Below are 27,392 nucleotides of genomic sequence, written 5' to 3'. Positions count from 1 at the left end.
GCTATAGTGAATGCACCAGGGGAGCAGGAGACCTGACCTCCTCTCTGAGATATTGGACTGCCCTACAAATATGTCAAAATGCAAACACAATTTGGGTTGGTCTTTCACAGTCCAATCCACTTGCTGTGTAGCTTGGAAAAATTTGGTAACATGTGCCTCTGAGCGTATGGTGAGTGGTGGCAACACCTGCACTCAGGCCAAATAATAGGAAGAAGACATGTGCTGTGCTGATCTTGTTTTAGCCGGGAGGAAGCAACATTATTAAGACAGTTGATATAGTTCAGATGGTCACTTTAAATATGTCTGATTTACTTTGCAATTTTAGTGAAGTTTCCTATAGGAAATGATTTTCTTTTGTTTCTATTTCTGTGAATATGTGAAGTACAGCAACACCTTGCAAAATTTACACTAAAAAAACTCCAAACATAATTGTGGAATAATGGCACTGACTTCTGCAGAATAGTCTCCAGTGGACCTCAGGAGTGTCTCAATTTGCACAAGATAAAATAGTGGGAGGTGAAATATATTCTAGCAAAATTCTAAGTGTGCTGTACGTTTTTGACCGTGCCCACCTTGCCTTAAATGAAGTGGTTTAAACATAGCAGGCTGAAAACATGCATCCTCTTTTTTCCAACAGCTAGAGTCATTGCTGAAGTAGCAACATATTGTAATCAGTCTGATTTTACATCAAACTGCAGTTTCAGATTCAACTGTTAATGCACCCAAAATAGAAATAGAACATAACCAACAATTTGAAATACAAAAGGCTGTCTTCACCATCATATGACACTGACCAATACAAAGGCATTGAAATTAATAAAAATAAATTTGACAGAGATTTCTAGGATGAATAATGAGGGAAATAAAATTTTCTAGTTTAGATTCACTGTAGAAACATTAGTAACACAGGAAAGAAGCAAAGTAAGAAGAACACCAACAAACATATAAAAATATAATTCTCCATCTTTGGAGATGGCAGGTGTTGCCACCACTCACCATATGCTCAGAGGCACTTTACCAAATTCTTCCAAGCTACACAGCAAGTGGATTGGACTGTGAAAGACCAACCCAAATTGTGTTTGCATTTTGACAAATTTACAAGGCAGTCCAATATCTCAGAGAGGAGTTCAGGTCTCCTGCTCCCCTGGTGCATTCACTAGAGCTGCCCAATTTCCCTGCTTTTTAAAGTTTGGTAGAAATATCTGTGGGCTATAGGTACATTCTTAAACCGCAAGGTTTTTTTGCCTATTAGTGAATATATATTGTAATTGGCAGGCCTACTACTAAAGGGGGGGGAGAAGAAATGTAACTAGATTACATACTTTGAAACTTGGCATCTGTTTTTGACTGCTTTAATGAAGAATCATTGTGCTTCCCCTGTCTCCCCACATTTGGTAGTTGCTATGCACTGTTTCATTGGTCTACCTACACTCCTAGATTAGAATATATTCCTGTTGCATCTAGGTTTATTTTCTGGAGAAGAGAGGATAATTTGTTGGACATCATAGACTATATACCTTTGGTTTATGCAAATAGAAAGTAAAAACTGTGTGTGCACACAGACATATATGGGGTAATATAAGTTGAGTGGGAGCCATTTTTTCATCAGAACCGTGGGAGGGGGAGGGAAGATTTAAAACTGCAGAAAAAAGTTAATCTTTACCTGAAGTCCCTTTCTTCCTTCTGCTCAGCTGATCAGTGAGAGGGTATATTGTTGGCCACTTAAGATAAGACAGTTTAAGGTTATCAGTTATAACATTAAATGTCTTCCGAAAAGTGTTAGAATTCAGACTCTTGAGTAATGTTAAATTACCTTTGGTATTCTCTTCAGAATCCAGTTCTGAAACCAGTTCAATGCTCACTCATCAATTCTGGTTGCTTTTTATTTTGCAAATCTTTTCATAAGTATGTCTTTTTGCATTCATTTCATTGCTATTCCTACATTTAGAACCACTGCATACATTATGTGTTTGGATGTTGGAATTTGGAATTCCCTTCCCTTAAATATTGGGCAGGTGCCATCTCTGTTATCTTTTTGGCGCCTGCTGAAGACCTTCCTCTTTCAACAAGCCTTGCAAGTAGAGACCTTATCCCTGTCTGTGTTGGGATTGCTTTTTTAGGTGTTTTAAAAACTGTTGTAATATGTTTTTTAAATATGTTTTGTTCTTAAGATGTTTTAGAGTGCTTTTAGTGTTTTTGTTTGCTGCCCTAGGCTCCTTCTGGGAGGGTGGGATATAAATATAATAAATAGATAAATAAAATGTCGATGTACTTGAATGTTGGCTTTTGAAATATAGTTAAGTAGGACTCTGATCCTTTACACACTTCACAGCTTTTCCTTTTTTTGAAATGCAGGTGATGCACCATTTTGCATTTTACACAAATGTTTTGAATCCAGCAATCTCACTCAGGCAAAGAGAACTTGTGGATTGGGAACCCTTTCTGCAGCTCTCTGCGTCACTGAAAAGCCTTCCCTGTGGGTTGAGGGACTCTCAGGAAAGGCCTAGGTTGTAGAGACGAGGGGGTTTCCTGTAGTGGGAGGTGGGATGAAGGGGGAAATAGGTGGAAGGAGCACAGTGTGAGTAGGAGCATTGGATGCAGCCCTACGCATATTGTACACAGGTACTGGCAACTAAAGAGTAGCTCTTGGACTGTCGCCTGTATGAACTTGCTGAAAATGCTCATTAATTAGACCAAGCAATTCTTTTTTGCTTGTGTTGTAGTCCTGACAAAGCTGTGTTTTTAAATCTGGGAATTCATAGTCCTTTGTATGCCAGGTTAACTTGCATTTCTAAACACAGGTTCAGTGAACAAGCTGAAACAGAACTTCAAACACTACTAAATTGCAAAACGTTTCAGTAATTTTTACTGGTATACTAATTTCTTTTATTTATCTAATAGTTTTTCTTATTTTCCTCAGTCATAGCAGCGTCTGGTCTAAAGCTATATGTTGTAAACATGCCCACGCATAGATTGATATCTAGTTATTTATGAAGTATTGAATTACAGATACTTGGCTCCTGAGAGCAAGTGAAGTTAAGAGTAATTACACTTTTCAAAGGAAGCAGTACCACCTGCTGGTTAGGCTATTGTGACATAAAACAAATCCAGTGTGCATATACTGCATTTATTTTGGATTGCCCTCGACCATATCTGAACATCTGACTATCCTATTTGATCTGGAATGAAGATACTAAGCATTTTTTTTGCTGAATTTCATTATTAATGTGCATTTCTAGCAAATTAAGAATAAGAGATACACATACTCTGGCAATATACATATATAAGCGTAGACTGGGGCTGTGGGAGGAAATCAGTTGCTGTTGCTTCTACCTCTCTTGCTGTATTCTACTCCTGCTCTTTTCTTTACTACAAGTAAACCTTTGCCTTAGAATCATAGAATTGTAGAGTTGGAGGCCATTGAGTCCAACCCCCTGCTTAACTCAGGAATCCAAATTAAAACATGCCCAGCAGGTGCCTGTCTAGCTGCCTCTTGAATGCCTCCAGTGTTGGACAGCTCACCATCTCCCTAGGCAATTAGTTCCATTGTCATATCCCTCTAACAATTAGGAAGTTTTTCCTGATGTTCAGCTAAAATCTATTTATCCATTATTCCATGATCTGCACTCTGGGATGATCAAGAAGAGATTCTGTGTGACAACCTTTCAAGTACTTGAAGAGTGCTATCATATATCCCTTGATTTTAAACAGTTTTTTAAAAAAACATATATTGATTGGTAAGCAGATCTGCATAAAGCAATTTTGCCCGGGGGGGGGGGCGCATAGTTCATAGAATCATTTAATAGTAGAATAGGAAGGGCTAAGGCCATCGAGTCCAACCACCTGCTCAATGTGGAACCCAGCTTAAAGCATACCCAACAGGTGCCTGTCCAGCTGCCTCTTGATGGAGAGAAAAGACACGGCTGCTATTCCAAAGCCTATAGTTGCCCAGGACAGAAAACCCCCACCACACAATGGAGTCAAAATGAAACTCAGTACCCATGGTGATGGGGACACATTACAAAGACAGTTTCTTACCCCACAATACACATCATGATCATGATGTCACAGCACACACCCACAGTTCTTCTGACACATCAAGGATTCAGTTCCCTTATACTGCATGTTGCTCACAACTACTGTTTTTGATTCAAACATACAAAGTGAAGGAAGGAGGGCCCCATGACACAGCACTTAAATTAGCTCTCTTGACATGAGGGAAACAGAGGGGACGGGTCAAACAACAAAGCAAGCCACAGTTAGATATTAACAGCAGCAACCTTCAGTAGCCAATCAAATGGCATGAAGTTAGAAAATGAGAGATATGAGTTCAAATTGTATCATGGATGATTGGGGGGCTGATTTGTTAAATTTGTTTATTCTTTATATTATATACTCAAGAAAATGTATAAATACTATTTTTATACAAACAGTAATCTGATGTGTTTGTCACATCCTCAATCCTTTTAGTACATCCAGTAACGTCACAATCTTGTAAAAATATAAATAACAATAATAATTAAGAAAAATTAGAGTTAAATTTGTATGCTTTAATTATTTACATTTTCCCCATCAAAGTATATAGATTTGCTGAGTCCTGTACTTTATTATTCCAGTACTGAATAAAGAAGCTCCATTTCTCTATTAAAATATTTTAACATTGTTTACCCTATCTTAACAGTTATAAAATTTTTAGCTTTACCATACATACTATATCCCAGATGTTGATCAATGAAGAACCTATGGGAGGATAGTTAATATTTTTCTAGTTCTGGCATAATGTCATTCTTCCTGCAGTTAACAAATAGATCGCCATTTCCGTATCTTCTTCTTATACTCTGTCTTTAAGAAAGCCCAATTAAATTACTAATGGTTCCCTTGGGAGTTGGTAGCCCCGGATATTTTTTATTTTGCCCCAAACTAAGTTCTAATATAGCTGGATTTTTGTACATATCCACGTAACATGTATATTTGCCAAGGCACTTTACATCTCCAACAGTAATTATTGCTTCAGGGTAAGTTCTTCTCAGTCTGTTCAGTGCCATTTATTTATTTATTTATACGGCACCATCAGTGTGCATGGTGCTTTACAGAGTACCAGAGGACAAGTAGCTTTCCCAAGTAGCTTGTAATCTAACACATAGGTGGGGAACCTGTGGCCCTCTAGATGTTGTTGGACTCCATCTCATCAGTCCTTGCTAGCATAACAAGTAGTCAGGGCTGATGTCATGTTCCACCTTGACCTGGAGGCAGACATACCAACTCCTCAAAGGATGGACTAGACCTCTCATTGATCAGAGACTTGTGGGAGCAGGCAGGATTCCCCCATCACCAGCCCTGAAGATCCTGTGAGTCCACAGGGGCCTCCCTAGGGCTGCTGCCAGAGTATTCTCTTGAAGGGCTGTCAGGGTAGATTCTAGTCCAAGTGCCAGTGGATGAGGCCCTGGTGGAATTCAAAGGAAAGGTCAAACAACCACAACCATTGAGAATAAAGGCACCTAAACATTGACACCTGGGCTGTGCAACTCAGGAATGAAGTGCTTCTTAGGAGTAGGGTGCTCCCTGGGATGAAGGGCTCTCAAGGGCGTTCTGACATACTGGTAGGTGGTTTTAGGAACGGCCTAGGAGGCTATAGCACACCTTACTTAGAGCTTCCCAGTTGTTGGAATAGCACAGGTCTCTAGAATCCTGATACCAGATTTCTTGACTTACCTTGCCTAGATTGGATCTCCTTTGTTGCTGACCCCTGGATTGATTTCTCACGCCTGACTTTGGCTTGTATTTGACTTTGGTAAACAATGGTGGGGTGTCAAGCATGCAGTCTTTTGTGTGAGACCATGAAGAGGCCTTCCCACAGACTTGCTGGAATAGGTGGGCCAACAACATCTGGAGGGCCACATGTTCTCCTCATTGAAGCTAACATTAGGCACAGGAGAAACAACAGAGGAAGAGGAGGCAAGTGGAGGTAGAAGCAGGGAAGGAATATGCCGTTTCATCGATACATACTTGCGATTTAGTTGCAAGCTGAGTTAGTGTAGGGCATGGGAACTAGTGGCTTGAGCCAAAGGCTTTGCAGAAAAGGTGGATTTTGAGGAGGGATTTTAAGGGAGAATGAGAGATGGCTTCAAGCAGGTGTTATGGAAAGCAGTTCCAAGCATTTGGAATGGCGAGGAAGAAAGAGCAATCTTTTTTGAGGGATCAGGAGAGCTTCATATTGTGAAGGAGAATGGTACTGGAACAGCGAATATCATGGACAGGGATATATGGGTATATAACAGACAAGAGTTAAGGGGGTCAAGGCTATGGAGGGCTTTGAAGGCAAAGATAAGGAGTTCATGCTAGACAGATAGCCAGTGTTTGGATTCGAGGAGGGGCATCATGATCAGAGCAATAAGAGAGGTGAATGAGTTTGGCAGCAGTGCTGGGTTAGACGTGAGGGAAGCAAAGTTAGAGAATGGAAGAGATTATCACTAGGCATGAACCAGAAGTTTTGCTGAGTGAACAGAGAGGAAGGGTTGTATTTTTTACATTGTTATATGTTTATTTCTTCCAAGAGGTTCTAGGTGACCTGCATGGCTTTCCCCCTCTCCATATTATCCTCACCACAACCCTGTGAGTTAGTTTAGGCTGAGAGTTGGTGATTGGCCCAAGGATCTGTGCCGCCCTGGGCTCCTACTGGGAGGAAGGGCAGGATATAACAATAATGATAATAATATGGAGAACAAAGTAGAGAGGAGTCAAAGATAAAACTAAAGTTATATGCAAGTTTAACAGGGTGGATAGCAACATTTCATTTATTTTATTGGCTTTATTTACAATATTTATGTACCAGTCAATAAGAAATGTTTTATGGGTGGCTAATAATAAAATTGAAATCATAATAAGTGAGACTCCAATCACAATGTAAAGCTAAAATAAAATCACCAGCATCAAATGTTACTACAGCAGAGCAAAAAGTACTAAAATGTATAAAAATTAAAACACTCAGGAGAATAAAAAATGATAATGTTGATACATTTCTGGGGAGTGTATTCCACTTACAGGGAATCTGCAGTCTCTGGTGGCCACCACCATATGTCACTTGGCAGGGTCATTGGGAGATGGACCTCTGAAGATGATCTTAGGTGGGCTAGATTTAAGTACCTAGTAGTATGTAATTTAAATTAAAGTGCATGAATATCAGTTGTATATGAATATATGATTATATATTTCATAGTTCTATCTATCCAGAAGATACAATTATAAAAAATAATAATTTTATAGTTACTTCAACAAGTAATACCCTTTAAGTCATCCATTTTAATAGTAAACATACTTTGGCTCCTGTATCACTTCCAGGGCTTTTTCTCAAATAATTTTAAATTAAACTTTTTTTTATTCCAATATTTGCTATATTTATGCCAATGTTGTAATTTTTTTAAAAAAAAATTTATTGTAGTGCCTTCCCATAGATAGTTATAAAATGATACTTCATACATTAATTTATGCCAGTTACCTGTTTCCGTTACCCTAAAGATGGAGTTTTCTGTCTTTTCCAATACTTGGCTAGTAATATTCTAGCAGCTACAAACATGTTCCCAAATACTTTTATGGATTTTCCCAAATATTCTTATGGAATTACTTGGTATTATCCCATTTAATCATTGTAATAATATAACTGTTGGATGTGTAATTAATTTTTATCCTACAAACGTGTCTAGGTCTTTTTATCACCTTGGTCCAAATTATTTTAGTTTTTCTAAAATTGACATGATTTTGTTCACATTGCAACTCGTGTAAAAATTGTACACATTCTTGCAATGTATAGACGATAAAATATCATAAATACAAAACTTTATTAAAATGTTCTTTTAGCTGCAACTTCCAGTAAGTAAGTTGAACACCATTCAGCTAGGCAAACAAGAGTAAGAGTACCTGGACTGAGCCTCAAGTTCATTTGCCCTCAGGCAGTCCATTATTGCACCCAGACACATTGCTAGTGGATAAAGTAAATGTATATGGAAAGGAGAGCTTGGGAAGAAAACGAGTGGTTTGGTGGTGGACATACTGAGTGTGAGATGACTAAGCATTCAAGCAGTAATATTATAAAGGCAGTTGGAGATATGGGACTGGAGTGATGGGGACAGAAGTAGAACTCTGTATTATCCGTGTTTAGGTGGTTCTGCAAGCCATGGAATTTGAGGAGGTCACCTGGGGACAGTGTGTAGAAACTGAAGAGCAGAGAGCCAAGGACTGATCCCGAGGGATCCCAACAGAGAGCGAGAAAGTAGAGGAAAAGCTTCACCTATGGAAACATTTAAGCAGGATGATTAGAAAGGAGGAAAACCAGCTAAGGCCAGAATCATGATGACCTGTTGTACGGCCCACAGGTGGGTAAAGGTTGACATGAGTCATAAAGAGAATTAAATAGGAAAGGGTGATCAGATGTATCAAAGGTCAAGAAGAATGAGGGATAAATACAGAAGCGTTTAGATATTCAGATCCTGGTGACTTGTGTATTTCTTTTTCTCTGCTTTTTTGATATCCCAAGAGATAGGAATGGGTTAAGCCATCTTTTATGCTTTTGCAATTGCTTGTATGTTTTTCTCTGTTCCTATTGTTGAAGGAAAACTCTTCACACTGAATTTAGGAGAAACTGTCAATTGGATAGATGTTTATTGAAATAAAAAGAAAGTACTTATGATCATCATGATGGGGTTACACTCCCCTTGAAGGAACAGGTTCATAGCTTGGGGGTCCTTTTTGACCCTTCCTTGTCGCTTGAGGCTCAAGTGGCCTCGGTGGCACGGAATGCGTTTTACCATCTTCGCTTAGTAGCCCAACTACGCCCCTATCTGGACAGTGACGATCTCGCCTCAGTTGTTCATGCTCTGGTAACCTCTAGACTGGACTACTGTAATGCGCTCTACGTAGGGCTGCCCTTGAAGACCGTTCGGAAACTTCAGCTAGTGCAAAATGCGGCAGCCAGGTTGTTAACGAGGACCCGCTGGTCTGTGCATATAACACCTGTCCTGGCCCGCCTGCACTGGCTGCCTATTTGTTTCCGAGCCAGATTCAAGGTGCTGGTTTTGACCTATAAAGCCTTACACGGTGTGGGACCACAATACCTTGTGGAACGCCTCTCCCGCCATGAACCTACCCGTTCACTTCGTTCAATATCCAAGGCCCTCCTCCGGGTACCAACTCATCAGAATGCCCGGAGGATTGTTATTAGATCTAGGGCCTTTTCTGTGGTGGCCCCCGAACTGTGGAACAGCCTACCTGAGGAGATACGCCTGGCGCCTTCGGTACTTTCTTTTAGGCGCCAGGTTAAGACCTGGCTATACTCCCAGGCATTTTAATGTTCAATGTGTTTCATTTAATTTTTTTTTCGTTTAACTTGTTGCTGATTTTATTGTAATTTTATTGTAATATTGTATTTTAATCTTGTTTTGTTCACCGCCCAGAGAGCTATTCGCTATGGGCGGTTTAAAAATGAAATAAATGAAAATGAAATGAAATCAGGAGAGAGTGCCCAGTGCCAGTTGCCTGACCACAAGGGAAGTCTCTCTGTCTGAGGCATAGTTACACACAGTTATATAGGCATGGCATTCAAGCACCAAGATTATCATATTAGCAAGCAGTGTTATACTTAAGGTGGGCTCTTCGTATATGAGGTAGGGTACATGTCACAAGGCAAAGACACATTTTTGAAGAGGAATATGAGTTCGTCAAGAGGCTGCTTAAACAATCCTAATGCATTCTGCTACATTTGTGGCGAACAGGGAGGGTTCCAAAGGGCGGCCAGGTTGGGCACTGGCCTGAGGGCCCCGCAGCTCTAGGAGCCCCTGGGGGGCCCTCCGCTCCCCTTCCACGATCCTGCAGATCGCAAGACGAGCTTCCGAACTGCCCACCATCCCCAGTGCTTCACCTACCTTTCTCTGCTGTTTGCGCAGGGTTGCCATCAATAAAGATGGCGGCTGAGGTTTCTGTAAGGAACTGAAGCCTCTGCCGTCATCTTGGTTGATGGCAGCAATGCACGTGCTGCATGCCATCAACCAAGATGGCAGCAAAGGCTTCAGTCTCTTACGGAAACCTCGGCCGCCATCTTTATTGATGGCAACCCTGTGCGAACAGCAGAGAAAGGTAGGTGAAGCGCTGGGGATGGCGGGGGATGGTGGGCGGTTCGGAAGCTCGTCTTGCGATCTGCGGGATTGCAGAAGGGAAGCAGAGGGGCCCGGGGCAGGCTAATGACTAAGGGCCCCTGCATTCCTGGACCCGGCCCTGGTGGCGAATACACTCTGCAAAAACAAAGAAAAAACATCACTGACTTTGTAAAACAAGCATATCTTGCTTATTTTGGAGTGAAGCTTGGAGATCAAGATAAGTCTTGGGCTCCCCATAAGGTTTGCAAAACCTGTGTAGAGTGCCTATGACAGTGGAAAAATGGAGAAAGGAAACATTTAAACTTTGGTGTGCCTATGGTGTGGAGAGAGCCGCAAAACCATCACGGTGATTGTTATTTTTGTGTTGTGAATGTGAAAGGCTTCAGTCGCTACAAGAAACATAAGTGGGAGTATCCTGGTTTGGACTCAGCAAGGTGACCTGTGCCACACAGCGAAGACGTTCCCATACCAGTGTTTACCTCACTGCCTGACCTTCCATTGTCAGATGTTGAAGAAATGCTGGACATGGAGTGTAGCACAGGTGGTAGCCCTGGAAGTGGATATGAAGAACGCTTTTCAACACCTGAGCAGTTCTCCCAAAAAGAACTCAATGATCTGATACGAGACCTCAGTCTGTCAAAGCAAGCATCTGAACTTTTAGCATCCAGGCTAATGGAAAAGAACTGTCTACAGCCGGAAGCTAACATAACAGCTTATCGGACAAGAGAGGAGGGACTTCTTCCACACTTCAGCCTAGATGAAGAACTTGTATACTGCAATAACATTCCTGGACTTCTTCTCCAAATGGGACTACCAGAATATCGACCAGAAGATTGGTGGCTTTTTATAGACAGCTCCACCAGAAGCTTGAAATGCGTTTTATTGCACAATGGTAACTGCTATGCATCTCTTCCAATTGCTCATTCAACAAAACTTAAAGAAGAATATGAAAATATCAAAATGGTCTTGCAGAAGCTCTGCTATCATGAGCACCAGTGGTCTATTTGTGTTGATCTAAAGATGGTGAACTTCTTGCTTGGGCAGCAAAGTGGATACACAAAGTACCCTTGTTTCATCTGCTTGTGGGATAGTAGGGCAAAGCGAGATCATTGGAAAAAAGTGACATGGCCTTCAAGGGAACATTTACTAGGTGCAGCGAACATCATTAACAAGCCATTGGTTGACAGAGAAAAAATCATTCTCCCACCACTCCATATCAAGCTTGGACTGATGAAGCAATTTGTTAAGGCCTTGGACAAAGATGGTGATTGCTTCAAATACATTTGTAGATCGTTCCTTGGACTGACTATGGAAAAACTAAAAGCAGGAATCTTTGATGGTCCTAAAATTCGTAAACTCATCAATGATTTGAATTTCACTAAATTTATGAATGATGTTGAAGCTTCTGCCTGGTGCAGTTATGTCTCAGTTGTCAAGAACTTCTTGGGTAACCACAGAACACACAATTATGAAGAATTGGTGCAAAACATGCTCGCTAACTTTAAACTTTTGGGTACTAATATGAGCATAAAGGTACACTATCTCCATAGCCACTTAGACAGATTTCCGGATAATCTTGGTGATTTTAGTGAGGAACAAGGGGAGAGGTTCCATCAGGATATAAAGGTGATGGTGGAAAGGTATCAAGGCAGATGGGACAGACACATGATGGCAGACTACTGCTGGAGCCTCCAACATGATTGTCCTGATGCCCCACATAAAAGAAAATGGTACACACAGTGGTTTTCTATGCATTAATTGTGATTATCTGAATCAGCTTACTTTGTTTTAATGTTATTGTACTGAATACAACATCATTAGGTATTTCATGTGTTTACTTTTGTATGATTTGAGACAGTTTCCATGTCATTTGTGGGTAGGCTATGCCTGACCATTATATTTTTTGAATTTGTTATGTTTTTCAATGGGGGCATCCATTATCTCAAAAATTAGAGCCAATCTAGCAAAACCGATGCCATATTTGGAATCAGCGACACAAAGTTACCCTAAAATCGATCAAACAGCATTGGCAATAAAATTAGTGTTGACCAGTGATATGAGAATCAGGCATTTTCCATTTATTCCCAGGAAGGTCGAGGCCAGCCTTCCTCACTATACATGCACAGTTTATTCTGTTACCTTCTAAGTTGCCAACCAGTGCTGCCTCCTGATTCTGGGGGTTCCTTGGGCACATTTAGTGTGGTTCTTCTTCAATGGGCCAAGCTCCCTGCAACTGCTGCTGGCTGCTCACTTGCAGGGAGACAGCTGGTGAGTAAAGAGGTGAGATTAGCTGCTACTCCGCATGTTCTCTTTCTCTCTAGGCCAGAGGGTGGCGTGACAGAGAAGGTGGCGATTACAGGCATAGCGGTGTCAGGAGACTGTCAGCAGTGAGACCCCAGCAAGTTGAGGACATCAAGAGATGTCCTGCCATGCCGATGCCAGCCCAGTTGATAGCTGTCTTTTACCCCCCTTCAGCATAGGCACTACTATCAACAGTCTCAGTCTCTCATTGTAGGATTCTTATTTTAGTACTTGAGTTACTATCTTTCCTTCTAAGTGTCCTGCCTGAACCCACTGAAGTCCGACGCAAGCTTGGAGGTGTGTTTTTCTTTAGTAGATTTAATAGAAAGTTTCAATTCAGAGCACTTTATGAATCAGCTTACAGGTTACACAGAATTCAGCATCATTGCTAGGAGTAACTAGGCATGACAACACTGCACTAAGACATCACAGCAACTAGTCATGCCCCCTCAGCATCCTTAAGTTCATGCTACTTGTGTGAACTGAGAATCACCATTGAAAATGCACACACACATGAGCGCTCCTCCTCAGAGGGGACACTGGGGTGTGTTGAGTTTGCTAGCACAACAGTCTCCACGTGTGAGGCAAGGGCAGCTGCTCTGTCTCAGCAAGATCCTCCCCATCAGAGGAAGGGGGGCTGCGCTGTGGCAGCAGTGAAGTGGGTGTTAGAAAGGGGTGAACATTGGGTGGAGAGGCAACTTCCTGACCAGGCCGAGCCTTCTTGCTGGTAACTGGAGTTATAGAGGCGGAGCTGGTCACTTTCCATGGCGCGAGAGCTTTCACAGTCCAGCATGCCTATAGGCCTGTCACTGGAACCATAATTTCATTCAAAGTCCTCCTCCTCGCCACTTCAGCCCCTTTCTGCAGCGCTCATGACACTAAGTTCCTACAGCTTATTTGCTGACTGTTTTAATAACTCAACTTGGGACACCTTTTATCTATTGCACATGTACACATTTCTCTCCTATTTTTAACTGAACTCTCTCAAAAACCCAATATTTTGCTACTTACCTCAAGAGTGCCTCTTCCCCCATCACAAGATCCCCAAACCTTCCTCCTCCCTGGCTCATTTTGGAGTCCACCTGCAGGATGCTCATTGTAGGGTTTTTAGGTAACATGGTTTTTGTTTTGTTTTTGGAAAAATCATTGCATTTGTATGTATTTTGTCAAGAGCTGGGCAGGAACTAATATAATTTTGATTGCTTTCAGAGCACATCTGACTTCCATAATGCAATCCTGAAGTCTGTTCTTATGAATGGATTGCCAGTTTCTATTTCTCCAGGCAGTCTTGTAGGGGCTGCATGAGTAGGAAATTTTAAGCAAGTGTTGATTTTTCACATTGCTGCATCACAGCTTGCTGGGGAAAGCTTCATTGGCTAAATTCCTGCTTCTCCAGCAACTCTCAGAGGCATGGAAAGCCTGCCAGGAGACAAAGTTAGCTAGCTTTTGAGGGGTGGTGGTGCTTCTGTGTATGGTGATCCCGCAAACATTTGGGTTTGGCAGCAAAATATTTCTTCCATGTTGGTATGCAACAAACCTGTGATAACTCTGGTAACTTGCATTTCCTGTATGAGTTTGTGCATTAAGAAATGTATTCAGGGTTTTTTTTTTACACTGTTCTCATTTCTAGAGATTTGTACCTCTCTTTCAGAAGTGAAAATTCATCCTTTGTTTTCCCCATCAATAGTGCCTACATGTTTCTTGGCAAGGGAGGGAGGGAACCTTAGATTCTCTTAAATCTATTTTCCTTCCTAAAATATATATATTCAAGACCCCTTTAACGCTATTGTAAAAGACTAGGAAGGAAACTCTGGGAGTTCAAGGCTTGTAACTGTTGGTCTTGTAGCTGGAAGAAATCAACAGCCACAGCTTTTCCCAGTATTGGGGGTGCAGCGATATGAAAAGATGTGTGTTGATTACTGCCTGTTAATATAGCTTTGGGCCGTCATCCATTTATTTTAAAACATGGCATCCATGGAGGCAAGAGGCAGCATAATTTCATTTTAAAATATGTACCTTTCCAAATATAGTTGCATTGGGTCCTCAAAGTGGCTAATACCTGAAGAGAACTCTAATCAATCAATCTGTCTGTCTATATAATCGAGAGAGAGAGAAACTAAACATACAGCAGACCAGCGAATCAAGGTATATAAAGCCTTAAAATACATTAACTTATTTATCAACAAAATGTCTAATTTAGGTTAATTTGAACTACATAAAATAAGCATATTTTAAAAGTTGGGAAACCATTTGAACTTTCTGAATTCAAACAGCCAATTAGTGCTACTTTAAAAATTTTAATTTTTTGGTAAGGCATAAGGTAAAAATGGAAACCAGGGATGCTGCAAATAGAGATGTGAGGGACCAGAGAAAAACTGGAAAAAATTGGGAAAAAACAGCTTTCCCCCCCACTGCCATTCCATTTTTTTCCAGGGAAAAACATGGAAAAATGGAGGAGGGTTCCTTCAATTTCCCACAGTTTTTTTTCCTGGATCTTAACATCTCTAGCTGCAAACACACATACATTGTAGGAACTCATCAGAGAGCCAGAATGGAGAAACATGCAAGTCTCTGAATGTAGTCTGTGTCTATATTCCTGTTGCCATTCTAATGTGTAATACTGTATTTAAAAGGATGCAAGCTTTTGTGGAGTTCTCAGATTTAAAACCTTAGTCTTTAACGTTTTGGCCATATCTTGCTGAGCAAGTTAAAGATTGAGTTTTGCTTGTTTTTGTTTTTGTGGACCTGGAATGAATATTGGACTTCCTTGGCAAGACTGAAGTAGCTAATATGCTGATTTGTAAGGATTATTTTACTGTATGCAGAGCACAGAGGAGAAGGGTCTGCTAGTAATATAACAGGCATCCTGGTTCTTTAGTCTTACTGGAAATAGCTACTTTATGTTGTTCCTTGTTTTTACAATTCAAAAGAAAATGACAAGATTGGGTCGGAGGAAAGCAATCAGCAACAAAAATCTTGCCTTATAGGGCCACTGAGTAACGTCTCGAAAACTTAAGAGTTTTGTAGGTGTATCATAACTTCTGAGATTGAACAAATGTTGCACTCTTAAAAACATGAAAGAATGCCTTTTATATTGAATGCCTTACAGATAATACTGAGTTTCCTTGAAATGCGAATAGCTTGTTAACACACTTCCTTGACAGCTATTTCCTCTGAAGCAAAATGTGCTCCTCTCCCTGCCTGTATACCTCTAAGACATGAATGGGGAACCTCTGACCTGTGAGCCAAATTAGGCCTGCTAGGGTGTTTTTCCCTGGCCATATCCATCTGCCCCATGCTTGACATCATACAATGGCAGGTAAAGCTGTGGCTGTAGAGGACCACTCTGCAGTCCCAATTGTGTAGAAGTGAGGCACCAAATGCAAGCCTGATGGGATTGGTTCCATTTAGGAGATCTCAATTGGAGTTCCCAAGTGGAGCTGATTCCTGTTAAAAGCAGGATTTGTGGTTGGCACTAAATTTAAAATTCAGCGCTGAGTGCAAGCCACATCTTCAGTAGGGATCCTTTTAGACTGAATTTAACTCAGGGCTGCAAAGGAAGAAAGGAAGAATTAGCTGACATCATAAAATAGGTGTCAAAAGTGGATGGGCCGGATCAAATTCCCCTTCCCTACCCTAAGGTAACATCTGTAGCGCATGCATGACATGGAGGCTTGAATATGCAGAAGTTCAATATGTGCAGTTCCTCCCCCAAAGAAAAAGGATGGGAGAACTTTTTGTGAATTGGGCCTTCATATGGAGCACACACACCCTTCACAAATTATCTTGGGTGTCTGGATAATGAAGAGGACGGTCAGCTGGGTACACACAATGGCTGCATTGGTTGTTATGTTAAACTATGGTTAGCAGTATATAAGAATGAGCCTTGGGCTTGAGAGCTTTTCCCCCTCTCATCTTCAGCAAAACTGTGAGGAGTAGATCAGAATCTTTCTTTTCCATTTTAAATTAACACTGTTTAGCAAGTTGATGGATCCTAAACTGTGGTTAATCTTTATTAAACAAGCCAGTTTTATAAACTATGGTTTGAAACTAGCTTATTTCCAGTAACCATATTTAAAATGAATCCCAGTTCATTTAGGTTTAGCTGTGGTTAATCTAAGATAGAAGCAAAAGCTTCTAAACTCCTCTGTGCTGTTAAGCTGGGGGGGGGGGAGTGTGTGAGCCTAAAGCTTGTGTGGCTCATTCTCGTAATACTAAACCATGATTTAGCATTACATCTGAATCAGTGCAATATGTCACTTACCTGAGCAACTCCCCCATGTTCTGTCTCTAGTATATACCAATAATGCCAACTTTTCCTATATTTTGTGGCTTCCGACCTTCAATGTGTCTGTTTTCTTATTTCTTTTTAGATGATGATGTGGACTTGGAAGCTTTAGTTAATGATATGAACTCCTCGTTTGAAAGTCTGTACTCCACCTACAGTATGCATTCAGAAAGCACACCACTTCTTCAGAATGGCCAGCTTAATCGCAGCCAGCTGTCAGCCTCAGGAACAAATTCACTACAGCCTGTAACTTCAAAACAGAAAGTACAGAGGTCTCAGCCAGTACGCATCATGGCAGTCAGGTATGGAATCAATAAAGCAATTACTTCTTTCTAATAGCACTGAAGCTAACCCACTTGACAAGCCAGTGTGGCCCACTAGGAAGATTATTATACATAGACCTGGATTCTAATCAGCCAAGTGGGCTACATTTTCCCTCTGCTTCAGTTGTCATCTCTGTACAGTTGGAATAGTATTGACTTATTTCAGTGGTTCCATATGTGAATGGGATATGCTGCAACAGTCCTTGGCTTTAGAAGCTACAGTGTATAAATTAAATAATATTTTGCACAGCATTTCCCAAATCTCATATAGCTATTGAACACTTCTTTCTAAAAAAATTTTTTTTAAGTGTTCAGACTTAAGAATTGCCTACATTCAGAAGAGCCCACTCCCAGTTTCTGAGTGAGTCTCTGTTTTGGATGTGCCTTCTGATATGAAAGGTTGTGCTGAATTAGAACAAAGGTTTGTCTCCTTCAGCCTCCTGCTACATACAGTGACTAACTGATGCCTCTGGGATGTCCTGAAGGATGAAGGAAGAAAGCTTAGTGAAATACCTTATGCACACAGACAACATTCTCTGGGGGTGGATAATTTTGCTGTAACTCTGCAATGTGCTGAAGACTGATTAAATCTTCCAGTTACAGACTGGGCAGAAATTACCCACTCAAAGTGGAAGGCAAGGCTAGAGTACTGGGCAGTTTCCTCTGTCGGTTGCTGTGTTTAGGCTCATAGGATCCTTTAGTGTACCATAAGAAATAAAAATAATGTACCCCAGCACACAGTTAATGTATTGATATGGTTGTAATCGTAAATATCCTTGTTAAGGAGTAAATCCCACTGAACTCAGTGGGACTTGCTTCTGAAAAAATATGCTTAGGATCACACTGTTAGCATGACCCATTTCAAGTGTTCAGAGCATGTAAAATTCTGAAAGTGCCCAAGGAGTTAAGCTAGAAGTAGACATGTCTGTGTATGAAAAGCATATTAACCATAAGGACCAAATGCTTTACTCATTTGGCTAAGCAATTAATGAAGAAATTAAAGGCCATGTTACATAATGTCTACTTCTGCATCAGTTTTCTCTAGAGAGATTGTTAATCTAGACTCCAAGGAAAATTTGAGATTATAAACAAAATATAAGCCTATTTAGCATATCTACTCAAAGCCTATTCAGAATCTCCATAGCGTCCCTGAGAGAGCTAAATATCTCCCAGCTGAGAACTTAGCTTTGAGAGGGCTAACTCATCAGAGAGGTCAAACTTGTCACTATGCTCACTTTCCAGCTCAATAAATCTAGCTCCATTACCTGTTCCTCCAGTATGAGAAAACAAAGCTTGCCTTGGTCCTCATCACTCCTTCAAACACAGACTTCCAGCTTTTACACTTCATCCTGCCTCACTCATCCATGTCATTACTATAGAAACCTCTGGGGCATGAATGTGCTGCTTGTGTTTGGCATCTTCTCCACACCCATTTCTGAAATACCAAGATCAAGTTTTGGTGGAACAGCATCAGATCCAAGGCTAGCAAGGTCCCCACTCCCCCACAAACCCTCACACATGTATGTACTGGCTCTTTATAAGTATGGTGCAGCTGAAGAAATTAATAAAATAAAACTTAAAAAATTCCATTTATGAGTTGTTTCCCATAAAATATGGGAAAACTCTCCCAACTTGTGATTCCCAGCAACAGGTATTCAGAGGCATACTGTCTCAAACAATGGAAGTGGAACATAGCCATCATGGCTACTGTGGGGGTGTTGCTGCTTTATTGTTTTGCTTTTATAGTATGACATAATTGTTTTTGTTTTTAACATTGTTGTAAGTCACTTGGAGACGTTCAAGTAACAAGTGACTCATAAATCTAATAATAATATCTCAAAGCAGTTTCACAGTAAAATAAATAGCTTTATATTGGCCTAGACAGAATAAGAGTATGATATCTCATGGGTGTTAACTAGCTTAAAATGCAAAACCACGAATAAACCCGTTAAAAAGATCTTGCAACATACAGCCTTCTCCAATCTTGGGTTCCCAGATGTGGTTGGATTCCCCAACTCCCAGCTTCCCTAGCCAGCATGGCCAGTGATCATGGATATGGGAATTGTAGTCTAACCAGATCTGGGGACCAAAGGCTATAGAAGGCTGTCCTAGAGGCAACAAAATACTAGCTCCAAAGAGCTGTTGTGTAAAAGAGCTTTGGCACAGTGCATTCACTGAGTGTCATTGACATGTTCCTAATTTTATTTAGTTAGGACATGTAATTTAACTAGACTGTAGTTACGGACAGTTTAGATGCCTTGAACTAGCAGATGTATTCACTAAGATAACTAAGTTTGGGTGATTGATGGAACATAAAAACACAACATAAAAGAGCCCTGCTGGATCAGGCCAAAAGCCCATGTAATGCAGCATCCTATTCTCACTGTGGCTGACCAGATGCATATGGGAAACGCACAAGCAGGACCCGAATGCAACAGCACTCTCCCCACTTGTGATTCCCAGCAACTGGTATTCAGAAACATACTGTCTCCAGTGGTGGAAGTAGAACATAGCCATCATGGTTAATAGCCGTTGATAGCCTTATCCTCCATGATACAGATCAGAATGCTGGGGTTGTAGTGTATTCCCATGCCAGTTTGGCAGCCTTAAGCAGCCATGTGATTCATCCTGAAGTCTGAATATGGTGCACTTGGTAAATGATATAGTCAGTCCTCAAGTGTATGAGTCCTTTTAAGGCCTTAAAGCCTTTTAAATAGAGACCTTATCCCAGTCTGTGTCTGTGTTGGAATTGCTTTTTAATATGCTTTTAAACCTTTTTTTTTTTTAAAAAGATGTTTTTAAAGCTTTCTAAAAATGTTTTTAAAGATGTTTTGTTTTAATGTTTTTAATGGTTGTTTTAATATGTTTTAAAGTCTGTTTTTATGATGTGTTAAAGTGTTTTTAGTGCTGCTGTTTGCCATCCTGGGCTCCTACTGGGAGAAAGGGTGGGATATAAACTTAATAAATAAATAAAAATAAATAAGTGTCTGCCCCTACTCTTTTGAGTACTAGTGACTCAACCACATGAGAAGAGTTCATAGTGGAACTCACTAAGCCTGTCCCAACCCTTTTTTTCTTACAACTGAACTCTGTCTGCCAACTTGACCCTAATCCACTATTTTGGCAAATGTTTCTATTGTGTTCCAGTGTAGATGTAATGGCCCAGTCTTTTAAACATGATTAAGAGAGGGAGAGCAGGCCACAGGATCATGTGCTTCCCTGCCCCTCACCATCTCACACCATCTGAATTCTCCCCCCTGCCAATAAAATTTTGGCATCTTCAGCCATAATTAGGCTTACATCTGCACCAACTTTAACAAAGACTCATGCTGACTAGGTATCCATCTGAAAATCTTCATCTGTTCTATAGACGTCTGCAAGAAGAGGAACAGTTCAGAACATCCTCTTTGCCTGCCATACCAAATCCTTTTCCTGAGCTTTGCAGCCCCACAAGCTCACCTGTGTTGGCACCTGGATCTCTACCTCAGAGTCAACCTGCTAATAAACAGGTGAGATCTGCCTTTTCTGTTGCATTTTTGATTTTGAAGATGACTGGCGATTTTTATAATGCAGAATTCTTGCTTTTTGGAGTTTGACAACTTAATCACAAAAGGGGAAAGAGAAATGCTCTCTGGGGGGTTTACAGTAACTAAAAACATATACAATTTAAAATACATCTTTTAAAAGAACAATTTAAAACACAATTTAAAAATTTAAAACAATATAAAACACATGCTAAAATGCCTGGGAGAAGAGGAAAGTCTTGACCTGGAGCCGAAAAGATAAGCGCACCTCGTCACAGACATCCTTCCATAATTTGGGGGCCACCACTGAGAAGGCCCTCTCCCTTGTTGCCATCCTCCGAACTTCCCTTGGAGTAGGCACTTGGAGGAGGGCCTTTGATCTTGAACGTAGTGTACGGGTGGGTTCGTATCGGGAGAGGCGTTCTATCAGGTATTGTGGTCCCAAGCTGTGTAAGGCTTTATAGGTCAAAACCAGCACCTTGAATCGAGCTCGGAAACATACAGGCAGCCAGTGCAAGTGGGCCAGAATCGGTTTTATATGTTCGGACCGTCTGGTCCCTGTTACCAATCTGGCCGCTGCATTTTGCACAAGCTGCAGTTTCTGAACTGTATTCAAAGGCAGCCCCATGTAGAGAACATTGCAGTAATCTAATTTAGAGGTTACCAGAGCATGGACAACTGAAGCCAGGTTATCCCTGTCCAGATAGAGACGTAGTTGGGCCACCAACCAAAGTTGGTAGAAGACACTCCGTGCCACCGAGGCTACCTGAGCCTCAGGTGACAGAGGTGGTTCTAGGAGAACCCCCAAGCTACGAACCTGCTCCTTCAGGGGGAGTGCAACCCCATCCAGTACAGGTTGGACATCCCCCATCCCGTCAGAAGAACCACCCACTAGCAGCATCTCAGTCTTGTCTGGATTGAGCCTCAGTTTATTAGCCCTCATCCAGTCCATTGTCGCAGCCAGGCACCGGTTCAGCACATTGACAAGCTCACCTGAAGAAGATGAAAAGGAGAAATAGAGCTGCATGCCATCAGCATACTGATGGCAACGCACTCCAAAGCTCCGGATGACCCCACCCAACGGTTTCATGTAGATGTTGAACAGCATGGGGGACAGAACTGACCCCTGTGGAACCCCATACTGGAGAGTCCAAGGTGCCGAGTAATGTTCCCCAAGCACCACCTTCTGGAGGCGACCTGCCAAGTAGGAGCGGAACCACCGCAATGCAGTCCCTCCCACTCCCAACTCAGCCAGTCTCCCCAGAAGGATACCATGGTCGATGGTATCGAAAGCCACTGAGAGATCAAGGAGAATCAACAGAGTCACACTCCCCCTGTCTCTCTCCTGACAAAGGTCATCATACAGGGCGACCAAGGCTGTTTCTGTGCCAAAACCAGGCCTGAAACCCGACTGAAAGTTGTTTTGTTTTAATGTATTTTAAGGTCTGTTTTTGTGATGTTTTAAAGTGTTTTTATGATCCTCCGTGGCTCAGAGTGGTAAGCGGCAGTAACGCAGCCGAAGCTCTGCTCACAGCCGGAGTTCGATTCCAACGGAAGGAGGAAGTCGAATCTCCGGTAAAAGGGGTCGAGGTCCACTCAGCCTTCCATCCATCTGTGGTCAGTAAAATGAGTACCCGGCATATGCTGGGGGGTAAAGAAAGGCTGGGGAAGGAACTGGCAATCCCACCCCATATATACGGTCTGCCTAGTAAACGTCGCAAGACGTCACCCTAAGAGTCGGAAACGACTCGCACTAGAAGTGCAGGGACACCTTTTTTAAAGTGTTTTTAGTGCTTTTGTTTGCCACCCTGGGCTCCTGCTGGAGGAAGGGCAGGATATAAATTAAATAATAAAGAAATAAAAATTAATTCATGCCAAGTAATCAGTTTAGGTTCTGTAGCTGCTGTTGGTATATGTTGAAGTAAAAAGTTTATTTTAGGAAGAATACACATTTTAACTACAGATATTCTTCTTGCAAAATGTAACTTTTAAAAATCCTGTCTTGCCTATTATTTTATATTTTCCTGTTCAAAGCTCTGATTAATCTTATTAGCTCATTAGTAATCTACTTACTTATAATTTTTAGTTTTGTTGATGGATTAAAATGGTGGTCCCTTAAATAGAATGAGTTTAAACTATAGGCTATAATTTTTTTAGCCTGACTAAAGGAAGTAGTGTTATTGAGAAACTCCTTGTTTTATGCATTGGCAACCGAAAAAGGTAATTTGGAATAATTACTGTCTGAGTGCTCTGTCTTTCACAGTATATGTTTCTTAAAACGGCTTCAGTTTTCTTTGGTTGCAAAAGTAATATTCCTGGGAACAAACAGAATGAATTACTTAAACTAATTTATCCAACTAAGTATGGTTTCAGCATAAAAGGAGAATCTTGAGAATGGTAGAGTTGTGTAAGAGCAGTTCTTTGGGATGGGTCTTTTAAAAGTGATCTGTGTGCACAAGAAATCTAGATCCTGATGAATGAGTAAGCTATTAGAAAGTTTGATCAGCAGCTTGAGAGATCGTTTTGTAGCCGCAGACAAAGCTGTGAGTGTGAAACTGCTAAAACAAAGCTCTTCTTTGACCCGGAATTTGCAGGGCTGGAAATGAAGCCAGCTGAGGACAGCCTGAAAAGATGATAGACACTGTAAAGAGAGACTGTACTAAGGTCAGGCAGAACAACTGGGGTGGTCAAGTATTTGATGTGTTGGGAAAGCACATAACTTAATAGTAATTGGGCGGACATGGTTCCATTGAGAGTTTTTAGTAGTGATGTAAGGTTGGTGCTAGATGGGAGAGATCAGACAACAGATTTTGAGGTGAGTGAAATGATGTGAGGTCCCCAATTGTAATGGAGGGTTCCATAACAGTTTAGCACAAGAAAGAGTTTGGTAAGAAATTCAAGTTGTGACTATTTGGATGAAATTAAAATGCCATTTCCTGTATCTTTATAGCAGGGAAGGCTAGCCTGTAGTCTTCCAGATGTTGTTGGATTACAACTCCCATTACCCCAACCATTGGCTGTGTTGACTGGGGCTGGTGGAAGTTGGGAGCCCAACAACATATGGAGGCCCACAGGTCAGCCAGCTCTGTTTTATAGGTCTGCAGTGTGTGTTCTGGGGAGGGGGGGAGTGCTAGGCTGACACACTTCTACAAGAACTTCTTTTTTGTTAGAATATTTTGAACTCTTTTTTTTAGAAAATCCCATGAACAAAAAAGAAAGAATGAGAATAATATGAACTATTGGTTTTAATCATATAGTATATTTTGTCATGACTGTCTAGCACACACAAATCTTTGTGATAGTGTATTGCTGTTCCCGTACACCCATCCCAACAAGAGATTAAATTCAACTCTCCCAATTTAATCTTGGTCTTGATATCTGAGATCTCTCCTTTCAGAGTTCAAGGTCTTTAATCCCTTTCCCTTTCTTGAGGGAGAAACTATAAAATGAGATGTACAAAGGCTTCTAAGTGAAATATGTTTAACAATGTTAAATATGGGTCAAGAACAACTGCAATCAGAAGATAAAACCTATCAAGACTAAACACTTATCAGAGGAAAAAAGAATGTTTTCAACAGGAGGCAGCTATGATACTATAACTTAAGTTTGGTTTTCTCTTATGGGTATAAACTAAAAGCTAACCAGTAATGTAAGCCGTAATGTAAGCTGTTGTTTACAAGTATTTTGGAAGAAGCATGGAATAATTACATGTAGGTCACTGCAGTGGCACAGAATATTAGTTGAAAGTATCTAGCAAGAGTCTAAGGCAGGAGTAGCCAACGTGGTGCTGTCCAGATGTTTGTGGACTACAGTTTCCATCATTCCTGATTGTTGGCTGGGAGCTGGAGTCTAACAACATCTGAAGGCCATCACATAGTCTATCCCTGATGTAAGTCTTCTCATAGAGAGGAGGGAGAACTAGGTTTTTTCCCCTAGCTGATCAGATTAAAAAGTGACCACAGATTAAAAAGCATGCCACTTTTGAAAGGTGGGTGTGTCTTCCTATCTGTAAATCACCTGACTTCATATATCAGGTGGATCAAAGCTGTGGAGCTTGCACTTGGTACTGAACTTAAACTGCACTGGCTGTAAACCCCTTTGTCAAAGAACAATCAGAACTGCATGTGGTATGTGAAGGGTGTTTAAATCTGGCATTGAACACAAGCCCCAATGCTTTCAGCAGAGATTGGCTCCACAAAATAGCATAGCAGAGTACAATAAAACAATTCAAATAAAAGAACTGAAAGCAGATAAAAACCATTCTAAAAAATAAAATAAGATCAGATACTGCCCACAAGTCAACTCATCCTACTGGGAAAACCTTAAAATAAGACTTACATTTAAACTTAAAAATAAGTGGATGAAGCAACCAGAGGATCAGCTAACCTGGACTTGATTCTAACCAATAGAGATGGTTTGGTGGATGAAGTGGCAGTTACGGGAACTCTGGGGGAAAGTGACCACACCATACTTCAATTCTTGATTTTAACAGCAGCAAAAGCTGAGAGTAGCCATTCGTGCACCCTGGACTTCAGGAAAGCTGATTTTAATAAACTCAGAACAATTGTAAGTACCATTCCATGGGAAGCCACCCTAATGAGAAAAGGAGTCCAAGATGGGTGGGAGTTTCTAAAAAAGGAAATTCTAAAAGCGCAATGGCAAGCAATTCCAACAAGGAAAAAAGGGGAGGAACAACAGAAGAAGCCAATGTGGCTTCACAAAAAGCTTAGAGAGGACCTGAAAACAAAAAAGGACACATATAGGAAGTGGAAACAAGGCCAGGCCACAAAGGAAGAGTACAGGCAGGTATCACGGAATTGCAGGGATGGTGTCAGGAAGGCTAAAGCTGAGAATGAGCTCAGGCTAGCAAGGGATGCTAAAAGCAACAAAAAAGCTTTCTTCAGGTATGTCCATAGTAAAAGACAGAGAAAAGAAATGGTGGCAAAACAATAACAGATGACAAAGAAAAGGCAGAAGTGCTCAATTCCTACTTTGGCTCAGTCTTCTCCCAAAAAAGGATCTATGACCCTCCTGGGAAACATGAAGTAGAAGGGTCAGGATTGGACCTTGAGATTGATAGACAAATGGTCAAGGAATACCTAATCACTTTGAATGAGTTCAAATTGGCAGGGCCTGAAAACCTGCATCCTAGAGTATTGAAGAAACTGGCTGAAGAACTCTCAGAACCGCTCTCTATTATGTTTGCGAAATCATGGAGGACCGGTGAAGTGCCCAATGACTGGAGGAGAGCTAATGTTGTCCCTATCTTCAAAAAGGGCAAGAAGGAGGAACCAGAGAACTACAGACCAGTCAGCCTAACATCAATCCCTGGAAAAATTCTGGAGCAGATTATAAAGCAGTCAGTCTGTAAGCACCTTGAAAGCAATGCAGTGATTACTAGAAGCCAACATGGATTTATGAAGAACAAATCCTGCCAAACTAATCTCATCTCAGTTTTTGATTGGGTAACCTCCCTTGTAGACTGTGGGAATGCTGTGGACATAATATACCTCGACTTCAGCAAAGCTTTTGACAAATTGCCCCACAATATTCTGATTAGCAAGCTAGCTGAATGTGGGCTGGATGAAACACCTATCATATGGATCCACAGTTTGCTCCAGAATCGTACTCAGAGTGTTTATCAATGGTTCCTTCTCAAACTGGGTGGAAGTAACAAGTGGGCTACCACAGGGCTTGGTCCTGGGCCCAGTGCTCTTTAACATTTTTATTAATGACTTGGATGAGGAAGTACAAAGCATGCTTATCAGATTTGCAGATGATACAAAGTTGGGGGGCATAGCTAATACCGTGCAAGACAGAAAGAAAATTCAAAGGGACCTTGATAGGCTGGAGCATTGAGCTGAAAACAACAGAATGAAATTCAACAGGGATAAATGCAAAGTTCTACACTTAGGAAAAAGAAACCAAATGCACAGTTATCAGATGGGGGATACTTGGCTCAGCAGTACGACATGTGAGAAGGATCTTGGAATTGTCATTGATCACAAGCTGAATATGAGCCAACAGTGTGATGTGGCTGCAAAAAAGGGAAATGCTATATTAGGCTGCATTAACAGAAGTATAGTTTCCAAATCGCGTGAAGTACTAGTTCCCCTCTATTCAGCATTGGTTAGGCCTCATTGGTTCTGGTTTCCGCACTTCAAGAAGGATGCAGACAAACTGGAACGGGTTCAGAGGAGGGCAACAAAGATGATCAAGGGACTGGAAACCAAGCCCTATGAGGAGAGACTGAAAGAACTGGGCATGTTTAGCCTGGAGAAGAGAAGACTGAGGGGAGATACGATAGCACTCTTCAAGTACATGAAAGGTTGTCACATAGAGGAGGGCCGGGATCTCTTCTCGATCGTCCCAGAGTGCAGGACACGGAATAATGTGCTCAAGTTGCAGGAAGCTAGATTTCGAGTGGACATCAGGAAAAACTTCCTAACTGTTAGAGCCATATGTTGACCCTCCACTTCCCCACAAGAGCCAGGGAGGGGGGAGACACGAGTTCCAGGTTTCCCAGCTGTCAGAGGGCGCGGAAGACCAAGGAATTGTTGAGTCTGAGCAAGACCTTGGGAGGGGGAGTGAGTTTGACTCTGGGCCAGTTCCCACGGATGGCGCAGCCTTGGAAGCGGAGGGTGCGCCGCCCCCTGATAGGTTAGAGGAGCCGTTGGAAGATGTTTCAGTGGGGGCGTTGACTCCCCCTTTACTAAGCGGTTCTCAGGATGCTTCAAGCACCTCACTGCCCCCTGACCTCGAGCCGGTTGCTAAGGAGACGGTTCTTTCGGATGACCTGTTGGAAGCACAC

The 27,392-nt window shown here is 41.4% G+C and overlaps 1 protein-coding gene across 9 annotated transcripts in view; it reads left to right on the top strand.

Moving 5' to 3' along the window:
* The window catches only part of GRB10 (growth factor receptor bound protein 10), a 267,426-nt gene that overhangs the window by 91,822 nt on the left and 148,212 nt on the right, over nt 1-27,392 (top strand). For 7 of the 9 annotated variants that reach the window (XM_061590044.1, XM_061590039.1, XM_061590042.1 and 4 more), the window contains 2 exons: nt 16,820-17,036; nt 20,428-20,566. In XM_061590044.1, the coding sequence (XP_061446028.1) occupies nt 16,820-17,036; nt 20,428-20,566 (356 nt within the window). Of the gene's footprint in view, nt 1-12,466; nt 12,744-14,476; nt 14,592-16,819; nt 17,037-20,427; nt 20,567-27,392 lie in introns of all 9 variants that reach the window. The other 2 variants (XM_061590045.1, XM_061590046.1) reach the window with 2 other exon arrangements.

Source organism: Rhineura floridana, chromosome 11, assembly GCF_030035675.1.
Source record: "Rhineura floridana isolate rRhiFlo1 chromosome 11, rRhiFlo1.hap2, whole genome shotgun sequence".
Lineage (NCBI taxonomy): Eukaryota > Metazoa > Chordata > Lepidosauria > Squamata > Rhineuridae > Rhineura > Rhineura floridana.
This window is presented reverse-complemented; position numbering and strand designations above follow the sequence as displayed.